Genomic DNA, 27,226 nt, shown 5'->3' with positions numbered 1-27,226 from the left:
ATGTTTTTTTGCACTATGCTTATATTTGTACCGTTTATTGTTATAAAATTATAAATGCCTTAACAAAATTTTTTTTTTTTTTTTAAAAGCTGATAATGTAATGGAAGGTTTGGTCTGACAGTGAGGACATAAAATCTGCTACATTTTAAATAGGGAGTAAGATTCAACTCCTTTAAAAATAAATGTCAAGAACACTAGGACCACTGCTGTATGCTCTCCAGTTTAACACTCGTATGACTTGATTGAAGCAAATGTTTCAAAGGGAACATCACAGCTGGAGATCAGAACAATGTCCTGTACAATCACCCCATTGTTTTAGCACAACCAGTGCTTTTTATTACGAGTGCTAATAAAACCCCAATTTATCATCATTTGAGGGGGATCGATTGCCAGAAGAAGCAAATAGAATAAATCAACACTTATCAGCCCTGTGCTCACTGATCTACATCGGTTCCTGGTCCAGCAATGCCTCACACAGGACAGAAAAGTGTTTGGGCCCTCCACGGCATGCAATTCCTTTGACAAAGAAGCAACATGGTAACCTGCCCTAAGAAAAGGAATAGGTCATTTGGCTTCTCGATCTTGTACCCCATTGAGTTAGCTGACCTGTTCATGAAGCCATTTACCTTCTTTGGTTCTACAGCCTTTAATAACCACACTTAATTTGTACTGACCTCGTCTCAACAGCATTTTAGGGGAGGACAGTTCGAGATTTCCACCACTCTTTGTGAAGAAGTACTTCCCGACATCACTCCTCTGCTCGAGGGATTACAAATCTAGTTTGTGCAACCCAACTTCACAATTTAACAATTTTAGCACTGGTATCATTCTTGTGAATCTGTGCTACTCACCCTACATTCAAACAGGGAAAACACCAGCATTGACCAGGAGTCATACAAACCTACGTAGGAATTTGGAGGAGTAGGCATTTCAGCCCTCAAGCCCCATGGCTAATCTGTTTGTGGCCTCAATTCCACTTTCCTGTCTACGCTCTGTACCCTTGGACTCCCTAGTCAATCAAGAATCTGTCGAATTCAGCCTGAAAAATATTTAGTGACTCGACCTCCACTGCCCCCTGACTTATAGAAAAAGATTAGATCACCCATCATGTTTCGAAACTCCAATGAATACTGGCCCAACCTGTCCAACCTTTTCTCGTCAGCTAACCCCTTTATCCCTGGAGTCGGAGTAAGGAGAGAGGGAGAGCAACAGGCCTGAGAAGTGGGGGCCCAAATATATTGGGCTTTTGCTAGACCATTTATATTAGGAAAGGCAGATAAGTTTTCACAGAGCAGCAGTAGTCAGGAGAGATTAAGAAAAGTGGGGACAAGGCGAAGAGGTGAAAACCACTGACTTATTGAAGCAAGTTGAAAAGGAAATGCAATTTGACTTTACATAGAGCCTTGTAGTATACCAAGCATGCAAAGTATGACACTAGATGATGCCGAGTTGTCCATTCAGCTCTGCAGGAAGGTAACACATCATTTGTACAACATCTTGTCTCCCAGCAAACAGTGCTTTACATCATTTCAGCCAGTGGAAACTCAAGAGGGAGGTTTCAAATTTGGTTTACTCTAAATATCGTGACGTACAGCTGCTGGATGACTCACCTCTCCATGGTTTTAGCTGTGTAAGGCAAATGCATTTCAATACTATGTTCATCTTCGTCTATCTGAATAGTCATCCGCTCAAACATTCCCGTCTTCCACAGCTCTCCATAAACTGGTGGTGACAAAAGAGAAAAAAAAAAAAATCAGAATCACAAAACATCTTCAACCTCAGCATGATTTCACTGGCACGTACCTTGGCACTCATTTGAGAGAGCCTAACCACAATATCACCCCATTAAATTTACCAGCATCTGCAGCCCAAATGTGAGCCAGAGATCCAAAGGAACAGTTGTGTAACAAATGGACAGGGCTTTTCTTATTGTTTCACTCAGACGCTGACATATTTCTCCACATCTCTCTCTCTCTTTTGCACATGCACACAGACGGAAAAATAAAATAGCTCGATCAGATTACAATCTGTTATCCTCCCTGGCACAGTATTTCATCGATCTGAAAACAATCTCGAGGAGCCAAAGATTCAAGAGCATGGTCTGTGCAATGACTAAGGCATTCCACAATTAAGCTCTCTATGTGGCTGCGTTAGTTTTCACACAACAGAGAACACCATGCTCCCTGTAACTTATTGATGCCTTGTGACAGTGTGGCTGAGTGACAATGCCTGTCAACAAGTGTTTTACTAATATCAGGGCTGCCACAGAGTGGCACCAAGGCAAAAGGGGCTGACCACGCAGTTCTGATAAACAGAATCCCTATGGGTTTATTCCTAACACTTCCATTATTAAAGCTTTAAGATTTAGTTTGGCATGGCTTGCAAATTGCCCTTGGTCAAATGATATCTGGCAACAATCTAACGGAATACTTTCAAGCAGCTGAAAGGTTATTTTGTCTGGGTTTGGTCAAACTTTTAATAGCTATATATAAAATTTGGAATCTGTGGGGATGGGGTGGGGGTGGGGGAGGGGTGTATGGAGGAGACACATTTAAATCCTTGTTCCCACTGTATCCATAAATCTGATCTCAGTGCCCATACTAGCAATCCTGGGTATTCTGATTTAGGATTTATCATAGAAGCCACATAATGCAGAATAATAATAATCGCTTATTGTCACATGGAGGTTGAATGAAGTTACTGTGAAAAGCCCCTAGTCGCCACATTCCGATGCCTGTTCAGGGAGGCCGGTACGATAATTGAACCCGCGCTGCTGGCATTGTTCTGCATTGCAAACCAGCTATTTAGTCCACTGTGCTAAACCAGCCCAGAAGAAGGTTATTCGGCCCACTGAGTCTTCACCGATCCTTCAAAAGAGCACGCGACCTAGACCCATGCCCCTGCCCTATCCCTGTAATCCCATCTAACCTTCAGACATTAAGGAGCAGTTTAAAATGGTCAGTTCACCTAAACTGCACATCTTTGGATTGTGGCAGGAAACCAGAGCGCCCGGAAGAAATCCACGCAGACACAGCGAGGTCATGCAAATTCCCCACAGACAGTCACCCATGATCAAAAGTGAACCCGGGTCCCTGGTGCTGTGAAGAGCAGTGCTAACCACTGTACCACCGTGCCAACCATATGGTGGATTTATCCACCATTGAGGCAACAGTGCTAAGAAGAGCCCCTTCCCAAACCTCTAGATTCATCGAGGACAGAGATGTGAGTCAGTGCAGTTTGGACTAAGCTGCCTGAGCTTTATTGGGCTCTTGTTCCCTGGCGAATGACTCCACCCCTCTCCCTGGCAACTGGCTGAGATTAAACCAGACCTTTCGCAACCTTGCTATCATATTTTATCCCTGAAGAAGCTTTCAACCACATAGTTGCTCCATCAGTAAGACTGCCTTTTTCCATCATCAATGAAACACCAGATTTTGCTCCTGTCTCAGTTTATCTGTTGCTGAAACCCTCATTCATACATTTGGTGCCTCTAAAACTTGGCTATTCCAACATACTTCTGGCTGATCTCCCAAATTCTAGTCTCAATTAACTGGAGGTCTTCCAAAATCCTGCTGCCTGTGTTTTAACTTGCACCAGCTCATTCCCCTATCGCCCCTCTGCTCATTGATCTAATCTGGCTCCTGGTCAAACAACTCCTTGATTTAAAAATCTCATCTTGGTTTTCAAATCCCTCCATGCCTCCTTTTGTGTTCTAACTTCTATGTATATCTACAGTATTTCCAATTTGCCTTCTCTTCCTCCTCTAGAAAAAGAGGTCAGATTTATCTCTTGAAAATTATGAAAGATTTCACAGGGTGTACATATTTAGATCAAGGTGTTTTAACTTGCAGGCAAGACCAGAACTAGGGGGTCATTTTCTTTTTAAATTTAGAGCACCCAATTTTTTTTTCCCCAATTAAGGGGCAATTTAGCATGGTCAATCCACCTACCTTACACATCATTGAGTTGTGGGGGTGAGATCCACGCAGACACGGGGAGAATGTGCAAACTCCACACGGACAGTGATCCGGGGCCGGGATTGAATCCGGGTCCTCGGTGCCATGAGACAGCAGTGATAACCACTGTGCCACCATGCCACCCTAGAATTAGGGGGTCATTAATAAAGAATCATCACTAATAAATCTAACAGGAAATTCAGGAGAAACTGCTTTTCCCAGAGACTGGTTAGAACGCGGAACTCACTACCACAAGGAGATTGGCATAGATGTGTTTAAGGGGAAGCTGAATGAACACAAGAGGCGGGAAGGAACAGAAAGATATACTAATAGGATTAGATGAAGGTGGGCGGAGAGTGGCACATGCAGAGGTTAGGTGGGGTTACCTGGATAGGGTGAGGGATTGGGCCAGGGTGGAGTGCTCTTTCAGAGGGTGAGTGCAGGTTCGATGGGCCGTGTGGCCTCCTTCTGCATTGTAGGGATTCTATGATTCTATATGGAACATCAAAAATACTGACCTCTTGGGCTGAATAATCGGTCTCTGTACTGTAAATATTACATAATACTATATAACCCAAGTTGCTACCTGTCATGTCCTGTGAGCCAATTCTCCCAAATCGCAGCACTGAGCTTATTTCCACTAAGAATACAATGACTGGGGCGGCACGTGGCGCAGTGGTTAGCATTGGGACTACGGTGCTGAGGACCCGGGTTCGAATCCCGGCCCTGGGCCATTGTCCATGTAGAGTTTGCACATTCTCCCTGTGCCTGCATGGATTTCACACCCACAACCCAAAGATGTGCTGGTTAGATGGATTGGCCATGTTAAAATTGCCCCTTGTTATGGGCCAGGGTTTAGAGAACCCCAAAGTGTATCATGGAGTTCACCTGACCCACAACTTTTAATAGACTGTGGTATGGGGAGCACACAGCCCACTCTACAGGTGTGGTACAGCAGAAATGGAAAAGTATTTTTTAAAGCAAAACAATGTTTATTCTATGAACTCAAGTTAACCTTTTTAAAACATAGTGATCATCTTAGCAACCATTAATTGAAATACAACCACCAAAGACTACAACACGAAGTAATCCTTTAAGCTTTCCTTTTTAACATCCATATGACTTAAAAACAAAACCTTTATCAGAAGCACATCAGGTTAAAGTCACTACTGTTATTAGTTTTAAATCACCAGGATCGATTTACAGTTTTTAGATTAGAGAGAGATTCATACAGCTTCTGGCTGTGACTGCAGCTATCCAGCTCTGAAAATGAAACTAAAACACATCCTGCAGCAAACAGCCTAAAACAAAAGTAAAAAGCTGACAGACAGCCCAGCTCCACCCACTCTCTGGCATCACTGCAGTAGTAAACACCCATTTCTTAAAGATACTCATACTACAGATATTTATAGACATTCCCATTTATAAACACCCATTTCTTAAAGGTACTCTCACATGACACCTCCCGCAAGAAAAACAAATAAACCATCAACTTCAAGATGGTTTCATTTTTCACCTTTTCACTATCCTTTAAGAAATTCACACAGCAAATATACTTTATCGTTTCAAAAAACAACACACACCAACAGGATAATAATATAGTCCATTTCTTTTTTTTTTCTTCTTCCTCCAACTGGAATCCGCCTTGATTGACAGTCTCTTTGAACAAGAAGGTCTCTGCATGATCCGTCCATTTCTCTACGCCTCGGCATTTCTCTTTAAAGTCAGATACTTTAGTTCAATCTGATCACAGAGTCCCTTGTAATTCTCCAACCCAGGAGCATTGGTTATCACAGCTTTCAGGCAGTCAAATGCCTGTTGACACTCCGCTGTCCACTGGAATTTGTTAAGCTTCTTCAGCAAATCCATCAGTGGAGCAATCACGCTACAAAACGTTTGCACAAATGTTCGATCAAATCCACTCATGCCAAGAAATCGCATTATTTCCCTTTGTCTTGAGGTTATCGGAAACCCCTCAAGGAAAGTGACTTGAGCTTTTCTAAATTCACTTTTGGCTAGGTTTATCACCAAACCCGCCTCCTGAAGTTGATCGAATAACTCCATCAGATGTTTTAGATGTTCTTTCCATGTCTGGCTGAAAATTACCAGATCGTCGATGTATACCGCACAATTGGGTAATCCTGAAACGACTTTGTTAGTTTACCGTTGAAATGTGGCTGGGGCGTTTTTCATGCCAACTGGCATAACTTTGAATTGGTATACACCATCTGGAGTCACAAAAGCTGAAATCTCCTTCGCCCTTTCGGATAAAGGTACCTGCCAGTAACCTTTAAGTAAATCCAGTTTGGAAATAAAGCTGATTGTCCCACTTTCTCAATGCAATCCTCCAAATATGGGATAGGATAAGAGTCCGTTCTTGTAACTACATTAACCTTTCTATAGACCACATACAACCTTTGGGTACCATCTGGTTTAGGTACCATCACTATGGGTGAGCTCCATTGGCTGCAACCCACTTCAATTATGCCATTTTTAAGCATACTCTCAATCTCTTTGTTAACCTGTGCCAAACAGCATTTCCCACATCTACATCATGTATAGCCATTTTAGTACTTCCCAATTTATCTCTACAAACTTGCCCTTGTGATATCAATAACCCTTTCAGGTCAGTCCGTTTTTCCTCTGGAAGGTAGCTCAGCAATTTATTCCAATTTTTAAGAACATCCTTGTTTTCCAATTTAATTTGAGCTATGTCAAATTCACAGTCATCTGGATTTGGTTTGTCACTTTGAGTTAGAATCATTAAAACCTCCTCCTTTTTCTCTCCTTCCCTTACAAAGTACCTTTTAAGCAAATTCACATGACACACACGGTGAGTCTTCCTTGTATCTGGTGTTTTTACCACATAATTCACCTCACTTAATTTCCTTTCAATCTGATACGGTCCACAAAACCTTGCTTTTAAAGGTTCACCTACCACTGGTAACAATACTAAAACTTTATCTCCACTGGCAAAAGTACGAACTTTGGATTTCCTGTCCGTTACCTGTTTCATCACATTTTGTGCAACTTTTAAATGTTGTCTAGCCAATTCCCCTGCTCTATTTAATCATTCCCTCAAATTTGACACGTAATCCAATAATGTAATTTGTGATTTCTCACTTCCAATTTTTCCTTAATCAATTTAAGTGGGTCTCTTACCTCATGACCAAAACTTAGTTCAAAAGGACTAAATTTGGTTGACTCATTAGGTGCATCCCTAATTGCAAACAGTACGAATGGAATTCCTTTCTCCCAATCCTCTGGATAATTGTGACAATAAGCCCTCAACATTGTCTTTAATGTCTGATGCCACATTTCTAACGCTCCCTGTGATTCTGGATGGTACGCAGTTGATTTAAATTATTTTATTCCTAAGCTATTCATAACTTCTTTGAATAACCTTGAGGTAAAATTTGATCCTTGACCCGATTGTATTTCTGTGGGTAGTCCATATCTGGTAAAGAATGTAAGTAACTCCTCCACAATCTTTTTAGCTGTAATATTACATACTGAAATTGGCTCTGGAAACCTAGTAGACACATCTATTGTAGTCAAAAGATATTGATTCCCACTTTTCGTTTTAAGAAGCGGTCCTACACAATCAATTAAGACCCTTGTAAAAGGTTTCTCAAATGCTGGAATGGGTATTAAGGGCGCTGGTTTTATCACTGCTTGAGGTTTCCCTATCACTTGACATGTGTGACACGATTGACAAAATTTTACTGCATCTTTATGTAGTCCAGGCCAATAAAAATGTTTTTGCATTTTAGCTTGAGTTTTCCTTATTCCCAAATGACCTCCCACTGGTACCTCATGTGCGACTCGCAACACCTCCTTTCTATACCCTACCGGCAATACTACTTGATGAACTTCTACCCACTTTTCAACCGCCTGCATATGTAAAGGTCTCCATTTTCTCATCAAGACATCACTTTTACAGTAATAAAACTCTGGTTTCCACTCAGATTCCTTTTCCGTGTATGCTTTCTGATACATTTGTTTTATTTCTATATCTTTTTGTTGTAACTCCACCAATTTTCCTGAACTAAAAATATCCGCTTCATCCTCCACCTGTTCTTTTCCAACCATCTGATCAAAAATCGTTTCTGATAATTGCACTTCACCTTTATCTTCACTCTCTGATTTCTCCTCTTGTGACTTTGCGACCTTGTTACTACACAATCCGGAAAAATCCCAGAATATTTGTCCTTCAACATTTCAGTTGTCTGATGTTCCACTGGTTTATTAACCACAGTAGGCATCACTCCCACCTGCGATCCAGCTATATCATTACCCAAGATAAACTGTATTCCTGGACAAAATAATTTCTCTATTACTCCGACTACCACTTGTTGCTCGTTTTAGCCTTAGTTTACTTGTTCTTATTCTGTCACCTTTGCTCTTGAGTCGCCAGGTATCTTTCTGATACCGCCACGTGGTTCAAGTCCAAGTAATGATTAATAATCCAACACACCGCTTAGTAAGAGGTAAATCAACGCTCATTTATTATATACAGCAATTAATACTTATACATTAATTCTACTTCTAAGCTACTTCCTACAACTAACAGGCCAATACTTAACTTTGGAAATGGCCCACCAGGTCAGGGAAACAAATGGCCTTTCGAATGGGTTCTGAGCCTGCGGGATTCAAAAGCTGGTACAGGTCGATAGTCAGGAGTGCCTATCTTGTAGCGATCGTTGGAGTAAAACTTACGTTCTCTTGCGGCTGTTGTAGAAGGTCAGCAGAAGGGTCTCGAAGGGTGCGGAGAGGAGAAGAAGGGTCGATTTGAACTTGGCCCCTATTCTTATAGTCCCCAGGGGCTTCCCGCCTCTCGGGGCGGACCTTGTACCTGGTTCCAAGTGATTGGACTTGGTCCCAATCACTTGGTTCGACATTCTCCAATGCTGGAGCGATTCCTTGATCGAGGGGTGGTCGTTTACCTCTCTTTGTGTCAGTTCCTGCTGGCGCCGAAAGGTCTGGGTTGGCTCTGTGTGTCTATTTTGTATCAATTGTTCCCGGGGATTGCTGATTAATATGCAGATGGCTGGGGTGTTATGTTGATGGCTGCAGGTATCGATTCGGTCTGGCTTCCCCAGAGGCGAATACATTGTTTTACCTGCAGCTGTCTGTTGAGTCCTGTTGGCTGATTTCCCATCAGCCTCTTCCGTTCGCCATTTTAAATCGGGGTTTGGCCATTCTAATCGGGAGTTAGCCATTTTGTGCGGCAACACACTTCACCACTCTTCACTGAACGTTCCAACCTTACCTTATATAATTGAACACTACTCCTCTCACCCCGAATTTCACATATTACCACCTTTTCAGGCAACATTCTTCCCAAACTACATAACTCCTCACCTCTTACCATTAAAGGTTGACCAGCTCCCGTATCTCTTAAAATTGTGACTTTTTTACCTACTCCTCCTGATACACAAGTAAACTTTACCCACACAAGTAAATTCTTTAAAGAGATCTGGCACCTTCTTATTAATCACCTCTTGATCAGGCTGTACAATCTTTTGCTCCTCCTTCGCTTCGCTTGGGCTTTCCTTTACCACTTTAACAAACCCCACCGTCTTATCCTGTTTTACCACATCAGCCTTCTCAGTGCTTTTCTTCAACCACCAACACTGTGACTTTACATGGCCTAGTTTATTACAATGAAAACATTTGAAACTTTTAATTTCTTTTCCACCCTCCTGGATTTCCTTTTAAATCTGAGGTACACTCTCCTTATTATCTCCCATCAGATCACCTTCACCTTTACCACTTGAGTATTTCTCATGTCCCCAGTTTCTATCCCTCAAAGGCTGAAACTGATGTAGGAAACCAAACATTGATTTATGAACTAATTCATAATCAGCTGCCATTTGTGCTGCTAATCTCACAGTTTTAACCCTCTGCTCTTCCACAGTCTCACTAGATCAGGAATTGAATTTTTAAATTCCTCCAAAAGTATAATTTCTCTGAGAGCTTCATACGTTTGGTCTATTTTCAAAGCCCTTATCCACCTATCAAAATTACTCTGTTTGATCCTTTCAAACTCCATGTATGTTTGAGCAAATTCTTTCCTTAAATTTCTAAACCATTGCCTGTAGGCTTCAGGCACTAGTTCATATGCAGCTAAGATGGATCTTTTCACCTCCTCATACGTCCCAGATACCTCCTCCGGTAGTGATGCAAACACTTCACTAGCCCTACCTATCAGCTTTGTTTGAATCAGTAATACCCACATCTCCTGTGGCCATTTCATTTGTTTAGCTACCTTCTCAAATGAAATGAAAAAGGCTTCTACCTCCTTCTCATCAAACCTTGGCAATGCTTGGACATATTTAAATAGATCCCCACCAAGCCTTTGACTATGACGCTCTTTATCACTATCATCCAACTGTATGTTTCCCTTTACATCTGCCAATTTTAACTGACTGTCATGTTTCATGGCCATTTTCTGAAATTCAAACTCTCTTTATCTTTTTCCCTGATCTGTATCTCCCTTTCTCTTTCTTTTTGTTCTGCTAGGGCTATTCTTTCTGTTTCCCTTCTTCTCATTCTTTTTCCTCTCTCTCCCTCTCTTTCTCTTTCCTTTTCCTCTCTCTCTCTTTCCATAAGACATAGGAGCGGAAGTAAGACCATTCGGCCCATCGAGTCCAGTCCACCATTCAATCATGGCTGATTTCAACTCCATTTACCCGCTCTCTCGCCATAGCCCTTAATTCCTCGAGAAATCAAGAATTTATCAACTTCTGTCTTAAAGACACTCAACGTCCCGGCTTCCACCGCCCTCTGTGGCAATGAATTCCACAGACCCACCACTCTCTGGCTGAATAAATTTCTCCTCATCTCTGTTCTAAAGTGACTCCCTTTTATTCTAAGGCTGTGCCCCCGGGTCCTAGTCTCCCCTGCTAATGGAAACAACTTCCCTACATCCACCCTATCTAAGCCATTCATTATCTTGTAAGTTTCTATTAGATCTCCCCTCAACCTCCTAAACTCCAATGAATATAATCCCAGGATCCTCAGACGTTCATCGTATGTTAGGCCTACCATTCCTGGGATCATCCGTGTGAATCTCCGCTGGACCCGCTCCAGTGCCAGTATTTCCTTCCTGAGGTGTGGGGCCCAAAATTGCTCACAGTATTCTAAATGGGGCCTAACTAATGCTTTATAAAGCTTCAGAAGTACATCCCTGCTTTTATATTTCAAGCCTCTTGAGATAAATGACAACATTGCATTTGCTTTCTTAATTACGGACTCAACCTGCAAGTTTACCTTTAGAGAATCCTGGACTAGGACTCTCAAGTCCCTTTGCACTTCAGCATTATGAATTTTGTCACCGTTTAGAAAATAGTCCATGCCTCTATTCTTTTTTCCAAAGTGCAAGACCTCGCACTTGCCCACGTTGAATTTCATCAGCCATTTCTTGGACCCCTCTCCTAAACTGTCTAAATCTTTCTGCAGCCTCCCCACCTCCTCCATACTACCTGCCCCTCCACCTACCTTTGTATCATCGGCAAACTTAGCCAGAATGCCCCCAGTCCTGTCATCTAGATCGTTAATATATAAAGAGAACAGCTGTGGCCCCAACACTGAACCCTGCGGGACACCACTCGTCACCGGTTGCCATTCCGAAAAAGAACCTTTTATCCCAACTCTTTGCCTTCTGCCTGACAGCCAATCGTCAATCCATGTTAGTACCTTGCCTCGAATACCATGGGCCCTTATTTTACTCAGCAGTCTCCCGTGAGGCACCTTATCAAAGGCCTTTTGGAAGTCAAGATAGATAACATCCATTGGCTCTCCTTGGTCTAACCTATTTGTTATCTCTTCAAAGAACTCTAACAGGTTTGTCAGGCACGACCTCCCCTTACTAAATCCATGCTGACTTGTCCTAATCCGACCCTGCACTTCCAAGAATTTAGAAATCTCATCCTTAACAATGGATTCTAGAATCTTGCCAACAACAGAGGTTAGGTTAATTGGTCTATAATTTTCCATCTTTTTCTTTGTTCCCTTCTTGAACAGGGGGGTTACAACAGCGATTTTCCAATCCTCTGGGACTTTCCCTGACTCCAGTGACTTTTGAAAGATCATAACTAATGCCTCCACTATTTCTTCAGCTATCTCCTTTAGAACTCTAGGATGTAGCCCATCTGGGCCCGGAGATTTATCAATGTTTAGACCTCTTAGTTTCTCTTGCACTTTCTCCTGTGATGGCTACCATATTCAACTCTGCCCCCTGACTCTCCTGAATTGTTGGGATATTACTCATGTCTTCTACTGTGAAGACTGATGCAAAGTACTTATTTAGTTCCTCAGCTATTTCCTTGTCTCCCATCACTAGATTACCAGCGCCATTTTGGAGCGGCCCAATGTCAACTTTTGCCTCCCGTTTGTTTTTAATGTATTTAAAGAAACGTTTACTATCATTCCTAATGTTACTGGCCAGCCTACCTTCATAATTGATCCTCTCTTTCCTTATCTCTCTCTTTGTTATCCTCTGTTTGTTTTTGTAGCCTTCCCAATCTTCTGACTTCCCACTACTCTTTGCCACATTATAGGCTTTCTCTTTTGCTTTGATGCATTCCCTAACTTCCTTTGTCAGCCATGGCTGCCTAATCCCCCCTCTGATAACCTTTCTTTTCTTTGGGATGAACCTCTGTACTGTGTCCTCAATTACTCCCAGAAACTCCTGCCATTGCGGTTCTACTGTCTCTCCCACTAGGCTCTGCTCCCAGTCGATTTTCGTCAGTTCCTCCCTCATGCCCCTGTAGTTACCTTTATTTAACTGTAACACCTTTACATCTGATTCTACCTTCTTTCTTTCAAATTGGAGATTGAATTCTACCATATTATGATCACTGCCTCCTAAGTGTTCCCTTACTTTAAGATCTTTAATCAAGTCTGGCTCATTACATAACACTAAGTCCAGAACGGCCTGTTCCCTCGTGGGCTCCATCACAAGCTGTTCCAAAAAGCCCTCCTGTAAACATTAAATGAATTCCCTTTCCTTGGGTCCACTGGCAGCATTATTTACCCAGTCCACCTGCATATTGAAGTCCCCCATGATCACTGTGACCTTGCCTTTCTGACATGCACTTTCTATTTCGTGGTGCATTTTGTGCCCCCGGTCCTGACCACTGTTAGGAGGCCTGTACATAACTCCCATTACGGTTTTTTTGACTTTGTGGTTCCTCAACTCTACCCACACAGACTCCACATCATCTGACCCTATGTTGTTTAGTGCTATTGATTTAATTTCATTCCTAATTAACAAGGCAACCCCGCCCCCTCTGCCCACCTCTCTGTCTTTTCGATAGGTTGTGAATCCCTGGATGTTTAAATGCCAGTCCTGAACCCCCTGCAACCACGTCTCTGTGATGCCTACCACATCATACCTGCCAGTCACAATCTGGGCCACAAGCTCATCTACCTTGTTCCGTACACTGCGCGCATTTAAATATAGCACCTTTAATTCTCTATTGACCGTCCCTTTTTGTTTTCTTAGTGTGGTGGACCTTGGTTTACTGAGCCTTTCCATACACTGTGTCATATTTTGTGGGATGGGGACTATCGTAACCTCTCCTGAGTTTTGTCTTTTCCTGCTTTTTTGTATTCCTAAGCAGCTAAGCTTCCCACTGATTACTTCACCTCTTGGTTCCCTGACTTTCCCTTCCCCCCCAATCTCTAGTTTAAAGTCCTATTGACCACCCTAATCTGTAGATTATGACCCTTGAGGACCTGTTTTTTAATTTGAATCCTAGCTCATTATAATCTCTAAACAGGTCCTCTTTCCTAGACTTGCCTATGTTGTTGGTACCGACATGGACCACAACAAGTGCATCCTCCCCCTCCCTCTCCAGTATCCTTTCAAGCCGGTCAGAGATGTCCCGCACCCTAGCACCGGGCAGGCAACATACCATGCGGGACTCTTTATCCTGCTCACAAAGGATACTATCTATCCCCCTGATAATAGAATCCCCTACAACTACAACTTGCCTATTTACTCCCTCCCCTTGAATGGCCTGCTGAACCACGGTGCCTTGGTCAGCTGACTCATCCTTCCTGCAGCCCTGTTCGCCATTGTAGCCACGTAAAATGGCTGCTTCCTGATTAAATTGACCAAAACCCGATTTAAAATGGCTAACCGGAAAGGCTGCTGGGAAAAGCAGGTAACAAGACAGAAACGGACAGCTGCAGACAGAATAGCATATTCGGCTCTGGGGAAGTTGGCCCAGATCGATACTCAGGGCTATTAACAGCCCATCCACCCAGACATCTGCAGTGTAATCAGCTATCCCCGGGAACAATTGCAACATATTAGCAATTGAATACCGGGCCAGACCTGTCGGCGCCTGCAGTGGCCAAAACAAAGGCAGGTGAACGACCACCCCCCGATCGGGGAATCGCCTCGCAATTGGACGTATCGACCCCAGTGATTGGGAACAGGTCCAATCACTTGGGACTCAGGGTCAAGGGCCGCCTCGGGAGGCGGGAAGCCCCTGGGCCCTATAAAGTGAGAGGCCAAGTTCAGATCTCGCTCTCTCTCCCTTCTTCGCCTGCTCGAGACCTCCGCAAGAACAGCAACCGGCAACCGTAAGTTTGAGTCCAGCGATCGCTATCTGATAAAGACTCCTAGCCATCGACCTGTAGCAGCCTTTTGAATCCCGCGGGCCAGATCCGATTGGATAAGCCATTCGTTTCCCTGACCTGGTGGGCTCTTCCTAAAGTTAAGTATTGGCCAGTAGTGATAGGTTTATTATATAGATAGTAGGATTATTGTGTAAACATTACTTGGTGTATATAATAAATGACCGTTGATTTCAATCTTACTAAGCAGTGTGCTGATTTATTAATCATAACTTGAACTTGAACCACGTGGCGGTATCAGAAAGATACCTGGCGACTCGTGAGCAAAGGTGACGTAATCAAAGCTAATAAACTAAAGCTAAAAAGAGCAACACCATCCACACAGGGAGCAAGTGCCTCATACCTGTTGAACAGGGTCAAGGGCTGAGGATCCTGAGTTCCTGACTGCTGGTTCCCTTTACCTGCCTGACTTGCAGTCACACCCTGCTGTCCCTGGCCACTGGCAGGATTTAAACTACTTTGACAGGTGTGACTGCCTCCTGAAAGACAGTGTCCAGGTAAGTCTCCCCCTCCCGGATGTGCCTCAGTGTTTGGAGCTCAGACTCCAGCTCATCAACTCTGAGCCGGAGCTCTTCGAGCAGCCAACACTTACTGCAGATGTGGTCGCTGCAGCTCGCAATGGGATCTGCCAGCTCCCACATCAAGCAGCTCAAGCACATCACCTGACCAGCCATCACTAATTAATTAATTTGTTTAATTTAAGTTTACGAGTTTAGCTGTGTTGTTTTTTAAATTTGGGGCAGATTTGCTATCAACCAATCAGATCACAGCTTCCCTCTGACGTCACTTTTGGGGGGGAAAAACTGGAAAACAGGAAGTAACGTTAGGTTTTTATACTCACAGAGACTGCTCCTCCTCCTCCGAACGGCTCCCGAAATTAGGCCCGAAGAAAGTGAGAGAACAAAACAGTACGGAAAAAGCACCTTCTCCCACTCTTCACCGAATTACCTCACCGCACCAAATTACCACATTCTCACTCTGTCTGTGTCTCACTCACTCAGGCTGTGTCTCATTGACCTGCGCAATGCTTATTAAGTATGCTTTCTGTCTGTCTTTTATACAGACTTTTATGCCTCTCAGCAATTAGGGTGGGGCAGCTTCAGCCAATCAGACACTAATCTACACTGCACCTTTAACTGAAAAACAGCAAAATTAGATTAACCACTTACCTTTCCTGGTTACCTCACTGCACCAAATTACCAAATTCTCACTCTGTCTGTGTCTCACTCACTCAGGCTGTGTCTCCTTGACCTGCGCAATGCTTCAATGCAGCATATTCAAGCTGCTTTAATTCTTTCTCATGTTCCATTTGTTTAATTTGCAACTGGATTTTTGCTATTTCCAATGAGTCAAACTGTATCTTAGGCAACTTTGGATGCTTAGCCACCGCCATAATAACCTCATCTTTTCGCATTTTGTCAGGTAATGTTAACTGCAATGTTTTTGCCAAATCTAACAGTCTGCTTTTAGTCTCTGTCCGTAAGGTACTGTGTGTGACCGTCTCCACCCCCAAAGACTTCTGAGCCACTGAAAGAGCCATTGTCCACAACACACTCCTTACTTAAACTAGAATACCACACCTGAAAAACACCCACATTATGCTCACCCCTCACTGTCTTTAAGTTCCCAAAGCCAATCCAATAGATAGACTTTTATCCCGGACGAGCCCCCAATTTGTTATGAGCCAGGGTTTAGAGAACCCCAAAGTGTATCATGGAGTTCACCTGACCCACAACTTTTACTAGATTGTGGTAGGGGGAGCACACGGCCCACTCCACAGGTGTGGTACAGCAGAAATGGAAAAGTATTTTTTAAAGCAAAACAATGTTTATTCTAAAAATCAAGATAACCTTTTTAAAACATACAGTGAACATCTGAGCACCCATTAATTCAAATACAACCCCCAAAGACTACAACACTAAGTAATCCTTTAAGCTTTCCTTTTTAACATCCATACGACTTGAAAACAAAACCTTTATCAGAAGCACATCAGGTTAAAGTCACTACTGTTATTAGTTTTAAATCACCAGGATCGATTTACAGTCTTTAGATTACAGAGAGAGATTCATACACCTTCTGGCTGTGACTGCAGCTATCCAGCTCTGAAAACGAAACTAAAACACATCCTGCAGCAAACAGCCTAAAACAAAAGTAAAAAGCTGACAGACAGCCCAGCTCCACCCACTCTCTGGCATCACTGTAGTAGACACACATTTCTTAAAGGTACTCTCACTACAGATATTTATATACACACCCATTTCTTCAAAATACTCTCACATGACACCCTTAATTGGAAAAAAAAATTGGGTACTCTAAAAAAATTTTTTTTAAAAAGCAAACAAAAAGAGTACAATAACTGCTGTTTTATTTTCCAAAGTGGACCATTTCACACTTAAGGATATTGAATTATATCTGTCCCTTTTCAGCCCATTTTCCCATCTTATCAATATCCCATTGATACTCTCTTCGGTCTTCCAAAGAATTAACTACACGCCATATTTAGCTAACATCTGTATACATCCACGTTGTTTCCTCTAGGTCTATATCTAAACACTTGTGAACAGAAGTGGCCCCCAGAAAGTTCTATGGGATAGTGTCGTCAACTTAGATCTGTTCTGAAAATTTGTCCTTCATTCCTACACTTTGTTTTGTGCTTTCTAACCCAGTTTGGAATTTTTCTGCCCAATTTCATACCCTGCGAACCTGCTCTAATAACCTCCTCCAATGTGGTTACTGGTCAAGGAGTTTCTTAAAATCCACGTACACCACAAACCACTGCTTTTTACCCTCTACGATGCCCATGATTTCCTAAAGAGGCGGCAGGATAGCTAATTATAAATGTGATGGGAATTCCAATTCCTGGGTTAGTGATTTTGACATCAGTTGTTCCAGAAAAAAACATAATGCTTTGCTTTTTATCAATAGAAGATGCAAGTATTAACACTTACTTTTTTGATCAATGCGTAGATCATACAAAGGCGTTCTATAAATATCTGCAGTGGATAGAGCACAGCGAGAAAGAGGTGCATGGTGCGATGGTCCCAAGATAAAAACTCTGCGTCTGTGATGAAATTAAATTGACTAGTGAATCTGAGCAGTCACTTTCCTTCGGATTTAACACAACTAAGATTATTAATTATTTAAGATGAGAAATCATCAGTTCAACAGGAATAGTTCCCCAGCGAGCACGCAGGTATGCAAAGATCCGCAACAGGGCCCAACCTTTCTATTTGTTACCTGCCCTTTAATGTAGGTGAGAGATTTGATGACACCTGCCATTTACTTTCCATTAAAATACATTCGAATGTGGAGCAGGAGTGGGCCACTCAGCCCCTCGAGCCTGATCCCCCATTCAATAAGATCATGGCTGATCTTTTTAAAAATCAATTTAGAGTACCCAATTCATTTTTACCAATTAAGGGGCAATTTAGCATGGCCAATTCACCTACTCTGCATATCTTTTGGGTTGTGGGTGCGAAACGCACGCAAACACGGGGAGAATGTGCAAACTCCACACGGAGAGTGACCCAGAGCCAGGATTGAACCTGGGACCTCGGCGCCGTGAGGCAGCAGCACTACCCACTGCGCCACCGTGCTGTCCGATCATGGCTGATCTGATTGTAACCTCAACCCCACATTCCTGCCGAACTCCCTGGTAACCTTTCAACCCCTCGGTAATCAAAACTCGATCTAGCTCTGCCTTAAAAATACTTGAAAGATTTTGTTTCCACTGCCTTTTGAGGAAGACAGTTCTGGAGACTCACAACCCTAGAGAAAAAATGTTTCTTCATCGCTGCCTCAAATTGGCGACGCCTTATTTTTATGTAGTGACCCCTAGTTCTAGATTCTCCAACAAGAGGAAACTCCCCAGGATAAAGGTTTTGACCAAGTCGCCTCTTACTCTTCTAAACTCTAGTGGATACAAACCTAACCTCTCCAACCTTCCCTCATAAGGGAACCCGCTCATTCCTGGTATTAGTCTCGTAAATCGTTTTTGAATGGTTTCTAATGCATGTACTACTTTCCTTAGAAAAGGAGACCAATACTGCATACAATACTCCAGGCGTGGTTTCAGCAATGCCCTCTCCAAATGAAGCATAACATCCCTACTTTTGTAATCAATTCTCTTCACAATAAACGATAACATTGTTAGCTTTCCTAATTACTTGCTGTACCTGTAGGATAACCACTAGGACACCCAGATCCCTCTGCAATCTCTATCATTTAGATCAGGCATTTTCAAAGTCAGGGGGCAGGTGTCGGGAGGGATGTGGAGCTGTCCGTCGCGGCGCTCCCAATTGCACAAATTTGCAGGCAACAGCCACAGCAGCCGGCTTTTAACAATGCTGGCTGCGAGCGGCCTTCAAAAAGGCCGCGACCATATTACAAAAATGCGGCCACATGCCCGCTCATCGGTGGAGGCAGAGAGCAGGTCACGCCCCCGAACGTCAACATCACGTGCTTTGGGTGCAATTGCGATTCCTCCATTTTGTCAGTAGCAAACAAGGTAAGAGAAAATGGTGGGTCGCGAAGGTCGGACGGCGTGGGCCGCGAAGGTCGGCCGGCGTGGGGCCCGAAGGTTGGCCGGTTGGTAATAATGTGTCCCCGGAAAAAAAGTTTGAAAAACACTGATTTAGATGATAAGCTTTTTTATTCTTACTGCCAAAATGGTAAATTTTACATTTGCCCACATTATACTCCATTTGACAGATTCTTGCCTGTCACTTAATGATGTTACAAAGGAACATGGGTTATGTCCTCTTCACAGTTTACAATGCTATCTTTTCATCATCAGCAAATTTGACATACATACTTTCAGTCCCTTCATCCAAGTCATTTACAAAATGGTAAGAAGTTGAGGTCCCACACTAATCCATGTGGCACACCACTCATCACATCTTGCCAACCAGACAAATACCTATTTACGCCAACTGTTTCCTGTTATCTACCCAACCTTCAATCCATAACAAAATGTTACCACCACACCATGAACTTTTATTTGCCACGATAAACTTTGATATGGCAGCTTATCAAGTACCTTTTGGAAATCTAAGTACAGTATATCCAACGGTTCCCTTTATCCATAGACTGCTTCAACAAATTCCAATAAATTAATTAAACATGATTTCCTTTTCACAGAACCATGTTGACTCTGCCTGATTGCTTTGAGTTTTACCAAGTGTCCTGCTAGAACAACTTTAATAGCTGCTAACATTTTCCCAAGACAAATGTAAGGCTAACTGGCCTGTAGTTTCCTGCTTTCTGCCTCCCTCCATTTTTGGATGAAGGAATTACATTTGATATCTTCTAATCTAATGGAACCTTCCCCGAATCTAGGGATTTTTGGAAAAAATTAAGACCAATGCATCAACTATCTCATTAGCCACTTCTTTCAAGACCTTAGGGTGAAGTCCATCTGGACTAGGGGATTTGTCAGCCGGCAGACCCAACAATTTGCTCAATACCACTTTCCTGGTGATGGTAATTTTCACGAGTTCCTCCGTCTCTTCCTGTTCCTGATTTACACCTATTTCTGGGATATTACTAGTGTCCTCTACAGTGAAGAGCAATGCAAAATACGTGTTTAATTCTTCCGCCATAGCCCTGCTTTCCATGATCAATTCCCCAGATGCATATTCTATAGGACCACTCTTACTTTGTTAGCTCTTTGCTTATTTAAATATCTATAGAAACTTTTACGATCCATCTTTATACTAGCTAGCTTTCTCTCTTACCCTCCTTATCAATCTTTTGTTATTCTTTGATGTTCTTTACATTCTTTCCAACCTGCCACTTGTCTTTGCACAAATATGTGCTTTTTCCTTTAAGTTTAATACTGGCTTTAACTTTTTTAGTTAACCACAGATGGGCCCTCTCCTTGGAATTTTCCTTTCTCATTGGAATATGTCAATTCTGTGCATTTGGAAATAACACTGCCACTGAACCTCTACTGATCTATCCCTTAAGCACATTTGCCAGTTCACTCTAGAGAGCTCTGCTTTCATGCCCTCATAATTGTACACAGAGAAATGGACTTGACCATCTCAGGATCACATGGTAATGTCAGTGGGTCAATGTCCTCGTCCTAACAGCACGGTCAGCGTACATTAACCACATGGTCTGCAGCAGTTCATGAAGACAGCTCATCGCCACCTACTCAAGGGCAATTAGGCATGGGCAATAAATGCTGGCCTCGCCCGTGATGCCTATGTGAAAAAAATCAAAATAATCACAGCTGAGGAAGATCATTCAGCCCATCTTAATTCATTCATCTAGTGGGATCATAAAAACACTCCCACTGCAACATCTAACTATTTTGGAAATTATGCCAGGGTGTTTGCCTCCATTCATTGCAATGTCTGGAAGGTCCATTGATCACTCTTTGCATGAAGAATTTCTCAATGTAGGTCCCAAGATCAATTTTCACTTGTTTGCACCTCTGGCCTCCTTAAGAACATAAGAGTAGGTAGGCCGTACAGCCCCTTGAACTTGCTCCAACATTCATTAAAATCATGACTGATTTTCCATTCGAGTTCCACATTCCCCCACATAACCCTCAATTTTCGTTGTGCTAAAAATCTGTCTCGAATATACTCAATGATTAAGCACCAAAGTCCAGCAGAATAGAAATGCCAATAGAACCATAAACAAAGTGAAGAAATCTATCTTCCCCACTCCCCCTCCAGCTCTAAATGACCGACCCATCAATCTTAGTTTCACGCTCACTCGTCAATCAAAAGCAACCGTCTGGGATAACATTGTGCCCATTGTCATTTTGGCGATCCTCCTGCAATCACATTGCACCTCCTGTTTTGGAACATCTTCAAATTTGACCACTTTGTGTTGAGTTTCCGAATCCTGGTCAAAGTATCTGTACAGTAACTGAGAAACTGTCAGGGCGGCACAATGGTCAGCACTCTTGCCTCACAGTGCCAGGGACCCGGGTTCAATTCTGGTGACTGTCTGTGTGGTTTCCACATTCTCCCAGTCTACATGAGTTTCCTCCAGGTGCTCCGGTTTCCTCCCACAGTTCCAAGACGTGCAGGTTAGCTGTGATAAATTGCCCACTGGTGTCCAATAGGTTAGGTGGGGTGACAGTGGATAGGATGGGGGCTTGGGCCTAGGTAGGGTGCTCTTTCCAAGGGTCCGCGTGGACTCAATGGGCTGAACGGCCTCCTTCTGCATTGTAGGGATTCTATGAAACGCTACAGGAACTTGGATGCAAGCGTTTCAATTTATTGCAGGGTGCAAAAACAAAAAGCTTAGATTTATTCCTCAAGTTTCATACACTCCAACTATATGTTCATTTTGAAGTGCTAGTGAAGTGCCCAAGCTACTGCCCATAGTTAGTTGAATACAAATTCTTGCTTACATGCAGATAGATTCTTGATGCACAAGGGAGTGAAAGGTTATCAAGAAAGCGGGAGAGGCCGAAATGTGGGGTTGAAGTTATAATCAGAATGAGGCATTCAAGGCCTTCTACGAGGAGCTGTATAGGTCCCAGCCCCCAGGGGGAAAAGAGGGGATGCGACGATTCTTGGACCAGCTGAGGTGCCTGAGGGTGGAGCAGGAGGTGGCTGGTTTGGGGGCGCCAATTGGGATGGAGGAGCTGGTTCAAGGACTGGGGAGCATGCAGGCAGGGAAGGCCCCGGGACCGGATGGGTTCCCGGTGGAGTTCTATAGGAAGTATGCAGACCTGTTAGCCCCGTTGCTGGTAAGGACCTTCAATGAGGCAAGGGAGGGGGGGGACCCTGCCCCCGACAATGTCGGAGGCGACGATCTCTTTGATCCTGAAGCGGGATAAGGACCCACTGCAATGCGGGTCGTATAGGCCGATCTCGCTCCTCAACGTAGATGCTAAGTTGCTGGCAAAAATGATGGCTACGAAGATTGAGGACTGTGTCCCGGGAGTGATTCACGAGGACCAGACGGGATTTGTAAAGGGCAGGCAGCTAAATACCAATGTGCGGAGGCTCCTAAACGTGATAATGATGCCATCGGTGGAGGGAGAGGCGGAGATAGTGGCAGCCATGGACGCGGAGAAGGCGTTTGACCGAGTAGAATGGGAGTATCTCTGGGAAGTGCTGCGGAGGTTTGGGTTTGGGTAGGGTTTTATCAGTTGGGTTAAGCTCCTATATAGAGCCCCGGTGGCGAGTGTGGTTACGAATCGGCAGAGGTCGGAGTATTTTCGGCTGTATCGAGGGACGAGGCAGGGGTGCCCCATGTCCCCCCTGTTGTTTGCATTAGCAATTGAACCTTTGGCCATGGCATTAAGGGAGTCCAGGAAATGGAGGAGGGTGGTTCGAGGGGGAGAGGAGCACGAGTGTCGCTGTATGCAGACGACCTGTTGCTGTATGTGGCGGACCCAGTGGAGGGGATGGTGGAGGTCATGCAGATCCTCAGGGAGTTTGGGGACTTCTCGGGCTACAAGCTCAATGTAGGGAAGAGAGCTCTTTGTGGTGCACTCGGGGGATCAGGGAAGAGGGATAGACGACCTACCGTTGAGGAGGGCGGAAAGGAGCTTTTGATACTTGGGGATCCAGGTACCTGGGGGACCCTGCACAAACTTAATTTGATGCGGCTGGTGGAGCAGATGGAGGAGGACTTTAAACGGTGGGACATGTTGCCACTCTCGCTAGCGGGCAGGGTAGTCGATTAAAATGGTGGTCCTCCCGAGGTTTCTTTTTGTATTCCAATGCCTTCCAATTGTGATCACCAAGGCCATTTTTAAGAGGGTAGGCAGAAGCATTATGGGTTTTGTGTGGGCGAGTAAGACCGCGAGGATAAGGAGGGGGTTCCTGGAGTGTAGTAGAGCTAGAGTAGGGCTGGCGTTGCCGAATCTGGGTGGCGACTACTGGGCAGCCAACGTGGCGATGATCCGTAAGTGGGTGATGGAGGGAGAGGGGGCGGCATGGAAGAGGTTGGTGATGGCGTCCTGCAAAGGAACGAGCCTGGGGCGCTGGTGACGGCATCGCTGCCGCTCTCGCCGACAAGGTACACCATGAGTCCGGTGGTGGCGGCAACGCTAAAGATCTGAGGGCAGTGGAGACGGCACAGGGGTGCAATGGGAGCCTCGGTGTGGTCCCCGATCAGAGATAACCATCGGTTTGTCCCAGGAAGGATGGACGGGGGGTTTCAGAGCTGGCATCGGGCAGGGATTAGAAGAATGGGGGACCTGTTCATCGATGGGACGTTTGCGAGCTTAGGGGCGCTGGAGGAGAAGTTTGGACTACCCCCGGAAAATGCATTCAGGTACATGCAAGTGAGGGCATTTGTGAGGCGGCAAGTGAGGGAAGTCCCGCTGCTCCCGGCACAGAGGATTCAAGACAGGGTGATTTTGGGCGTATGGGTCGGAGAAGGCAAGGTGTCGGCGATATACCAGGAGATGAAAGAGGGGGAGGCTTTGGTAGAGGAGCTGAAGGGTAAATGGGAAGAGGAGCTGGGGAGGAGATTGAGGAGGGTCTGTGGGCTGAAGCCCTAAGTAGGGTTAATTCCTCGTCCTCGTGTGCCAGGCTTAGCCTAATACAATTTAAGGTTGTTCACAGAGCGCATATGACGGGGACGAGGCTGAGCAGGTTCTTTGGGGTGGAGGACAGATGTGGGAGGTGCTCAGGAAGCCCGGCGAACCATGCCCATATGTTTTGGTCGTGTCCGGCACTGGACGGGTTCTGGAGGGGAGTTGAGAGAATTATATCCAAGGTGGTGAAAGTCCTGGTCAAGCCAAGTTGGGGGCTAGCACTACTTGGAGTTGCAGACGAGCCGGGAGTGCAGGAGGCGAAAGAGGCCGGCATTCTGGCCTTTGCGTCCCTGGTAGCCCGGCGGAGGATCTTGTTAGTGTGGAAAGATGCGAAGCCCCCCAGTGTAGAAGCCTGGATAAATGACATGGCAGGGTTTCTCAGGTTGGAAAGGATAAAGTTTGCCTTGAGAGGGTCTGCTCAGGGGTTCTACAGGCGGTGCAGCCGTTCCTAGACTATCTCGCGGGGTTCGGTCAGCAGCAGCAGCAACCGGGGGGGGGGGGTTTCTGGGGGGTATCTGAGCAAGAAAATACATAAATGATCCGGAAAGCTGGTATGTACGGGAGGAATCCAATGTACAAAGTTCTGTATCATATGGATTTGCCATGTTTATGTCTTGCTATGCGAGCTTTCTTTTCTTTTTGTTACGGGGTGGGGGGGGGGGGGGGGTTGTTTGTATGGTTGAAAATTTTGTTTAAAAATTCTTAATAAACATATTTTTTTTAAAAAAGTTATAATCAGATCGAATACTTTAAGATCCTGATGGGTATTGACAGGGTGGATGTTGAGAGGATGTTTCCTTTTGTCGGAGGATCTAGAACTCGGGGTCCATAGAATCCTTGCAGTGCAGGAGACCATTCGGCTCATAGTCAGTCTCCAGCGGCCCTCTATAAAAGCACCCTACTTGGGCACACTCCTCCACCCTGTCTCCCCCTAACCATTGAACACTAAGGGGCAATTTAGCCTGGCCAATCCACCTAACTCATACATCTTTTTCACTGTTTAAAAATAAGGGATCGCTCATTTAAAACAGAGATAAGGAGACTTGTTTTCTCGCAGAGGGTTGAGAATCTCTGGAACTCTCTTCCTCAAAAGTCAGTGGAAAGAGAGGACGGAATCTTCCCAAAAATACAATGTGTTGTCTCAGGTGAGAAAACCAGTGTGAAGCTCACAGGCTGCACAATCGGCTTTTGTCGCTGCACTGGACAACGCAGAGCCTAAAGACGCCAACAAGGCATCCCGAGGTTAGAGGGCACACTGATCTCAGACTTAAATAAAAGCCCCACCCCCCCAATCCCATCCCCCTCCCAGGAAAGAGGATAAGGCATGGGCGGACATTACAGCGTCAAGGCCAGTAGGTACATACTAATTTATTCAAATGTATGGGTGTGAACCCAATCACATCACCAGCTGGCTTGGGGAGATCTCAAACCTAGATCTCGCCTCCGCAAATGCCCTCTCACGAGATTTAGTAGCCATTATGCGATTTATGCCCACAACTAGCGCAGCCACTAGATCACGGCAAGAATCGTTGAATATTTTTAAGCAGAGCTAGATAGATTCTGGTTTGATGAGGGGGTGAAAGTTTATCTGGGGTTGACAGGAACGTGGGGTTGAAGTTACAATCAGATCAGCCATTATCATAGAATTTACAGTGCAGAAGGAGGCCATTCAGCCCATCCAGTCTGCACCAGCTCTTGGAAAGAGCACCCTATCCCCATAACCCAGTAACCCCACCCAACACTAAGGGCAATTTTGGACACTAAGGGCAATTTATCATGGCCAATCCACCTAACCTGCACATCTTTGGACTGTGGGAGGAAACCGGAGCACCCGGAGGAAAGCCACGCACACACGGGGAGGATGTGCAGACTCTGCACAGACAGTGATCCAAGCCGGAATCGAACCTGGGACCCTGGAGCTGTGAAGCAATTGTGCTATCCACAATGCTGCCGTGCTACCATGATCTTATTGAATGGTGGAGGAGGCTCAAGGGGCCGAGTGGCCTACTCCAACTCCCTAATTCATATGTTTGTATGCAAGTTGGCAGCAGAATTGGAGAAAGACTACAGAAAGTAATTCCAGAGTCAGCAAGTGGTTCATTGAAGCACTCGGCACTGCCTCTTACTGATCACGGGATTGAGGCTCTTGGCATTGGGCCAACATTAGCATGGATGGGGACTAGATCATGGGCAGAAAGACTAGGAACAAACTAGTTATTTTTAAGTTTGCAAGCTGTAACTAGTAGACCACCGCAAGGACCAGGCTTGGGACTCAGCTATTTATCATCTGCATCAATGACTTGGATGAGAGAACCGTGTACAATACAAGTCTATACAAAGCTAGATGAGAAAGTCAGAACACAAAGAGGCTGCAATGGATTATAGACAAGACCAAGTGAGCGAGAAAGGGTGTAGTAATGTGGAGAAATGTGAAGTTATCCACATTGGCCAAACAAAAAATGGAATGCAAAAATGTTGTTTTAGCACTGCTGCCTTACAGCACCAGGGACTCGGGTTCAATTCTGCCATTGGGTGACTGTGTGGAATTTGTATCTTCACCCTATGTCTGCGAGTTTCCTCCGGATGCTAGGGTTTCCACCCACAAACCAAAGATGTGCAAGTTAGGTGAATTTGCCCTGCTAAATTGCCCCTTAGTGACCAAAGGTTATGTAGGGTTGCAGAAATGGGGCTGGGGGAGTGGGTCTGGGTAGGGTGCTCTTTCAGAGGGTCGATGCAGACTCACTGGGCTGAATGGCCTCTTTCTGCACTGTAGGGATTCCATGATTCTAAATGGCGACAAACTGTGAAATGTTGGCATTCAGACATACCTGGGTATCCTTTTCTAAAACAAATTTAGAGTACCCAATTCATTTTTTCCAATTGAGGGGCAATTTAGCGTGGCCAATCCACCTAGCCTGCACATCTTTGGGTTGTGGGGGCGAAACCCACGCAAACAAGGGGAGAATGTGCAAACTCAACACGGACAGTGACCCAGAGCCAGAATTGAACCTGGAACCTCGGCGCCGTGAGGCAGCAGTTGCACTTTAACCTGTTGGACTTTAACCTGGTGTTGTAACACTTCTTACTGTGCCAACTCACT

At 44.5% G+C, this 27,226-nt stretch overlaps 1 protein-coding gene across 2 annotated transcripts in view; it reads right to left on the bottom strand.

Annotated features, from left to right (window-relative positions):
- memo1 (mediator of cell motility 1) overlaps positions 1-27,226 on the bottom strand; it is a 99,561-nt gene that overhangs the window by 50,341 nt on the left and 21,994 nt on the right. For both annotated transcript variants that reach the window (XM_072505468.1, XM_072505458.1), the window contains exons 4-5: positions 17,558-17,670; positions 1,611-1,722 (exon numbers count right to left, since the gene is read on the bottom strand). In XM_072505468.1, coding sequence (XP_072361569.1) covers positions 1,611-1,722; positions 17,558-17,670 — 225 coding nt within the window. The remainder of the gene's footprint in view (positions 1-1,610; positions 1,723-17,557; positions 17,671-27,226) is intronic.

The sequence above is a fragment of the Scyliorhinus torazame genome, chromosome 1 (assembly GCF_047496885.1).
Source record: "Scyliorhinus torazame isolate Kashiwa2021f chromosome 1, sScyTor2.1, whole genome shotgun sequence".
Lineage (NCBI taxonomy): Eukaryota > Metazoa > Chordata > Chondrichthyes > Carcharhiniformes > Scyliorhinidae > Scyliorhinus > Scyliorhinus torazame.
The sequence above is the reverse complement of the archived record's forward strand: the minus strand, read 5'-3'. Positions and strand labels throughout refer to the sequence as shown.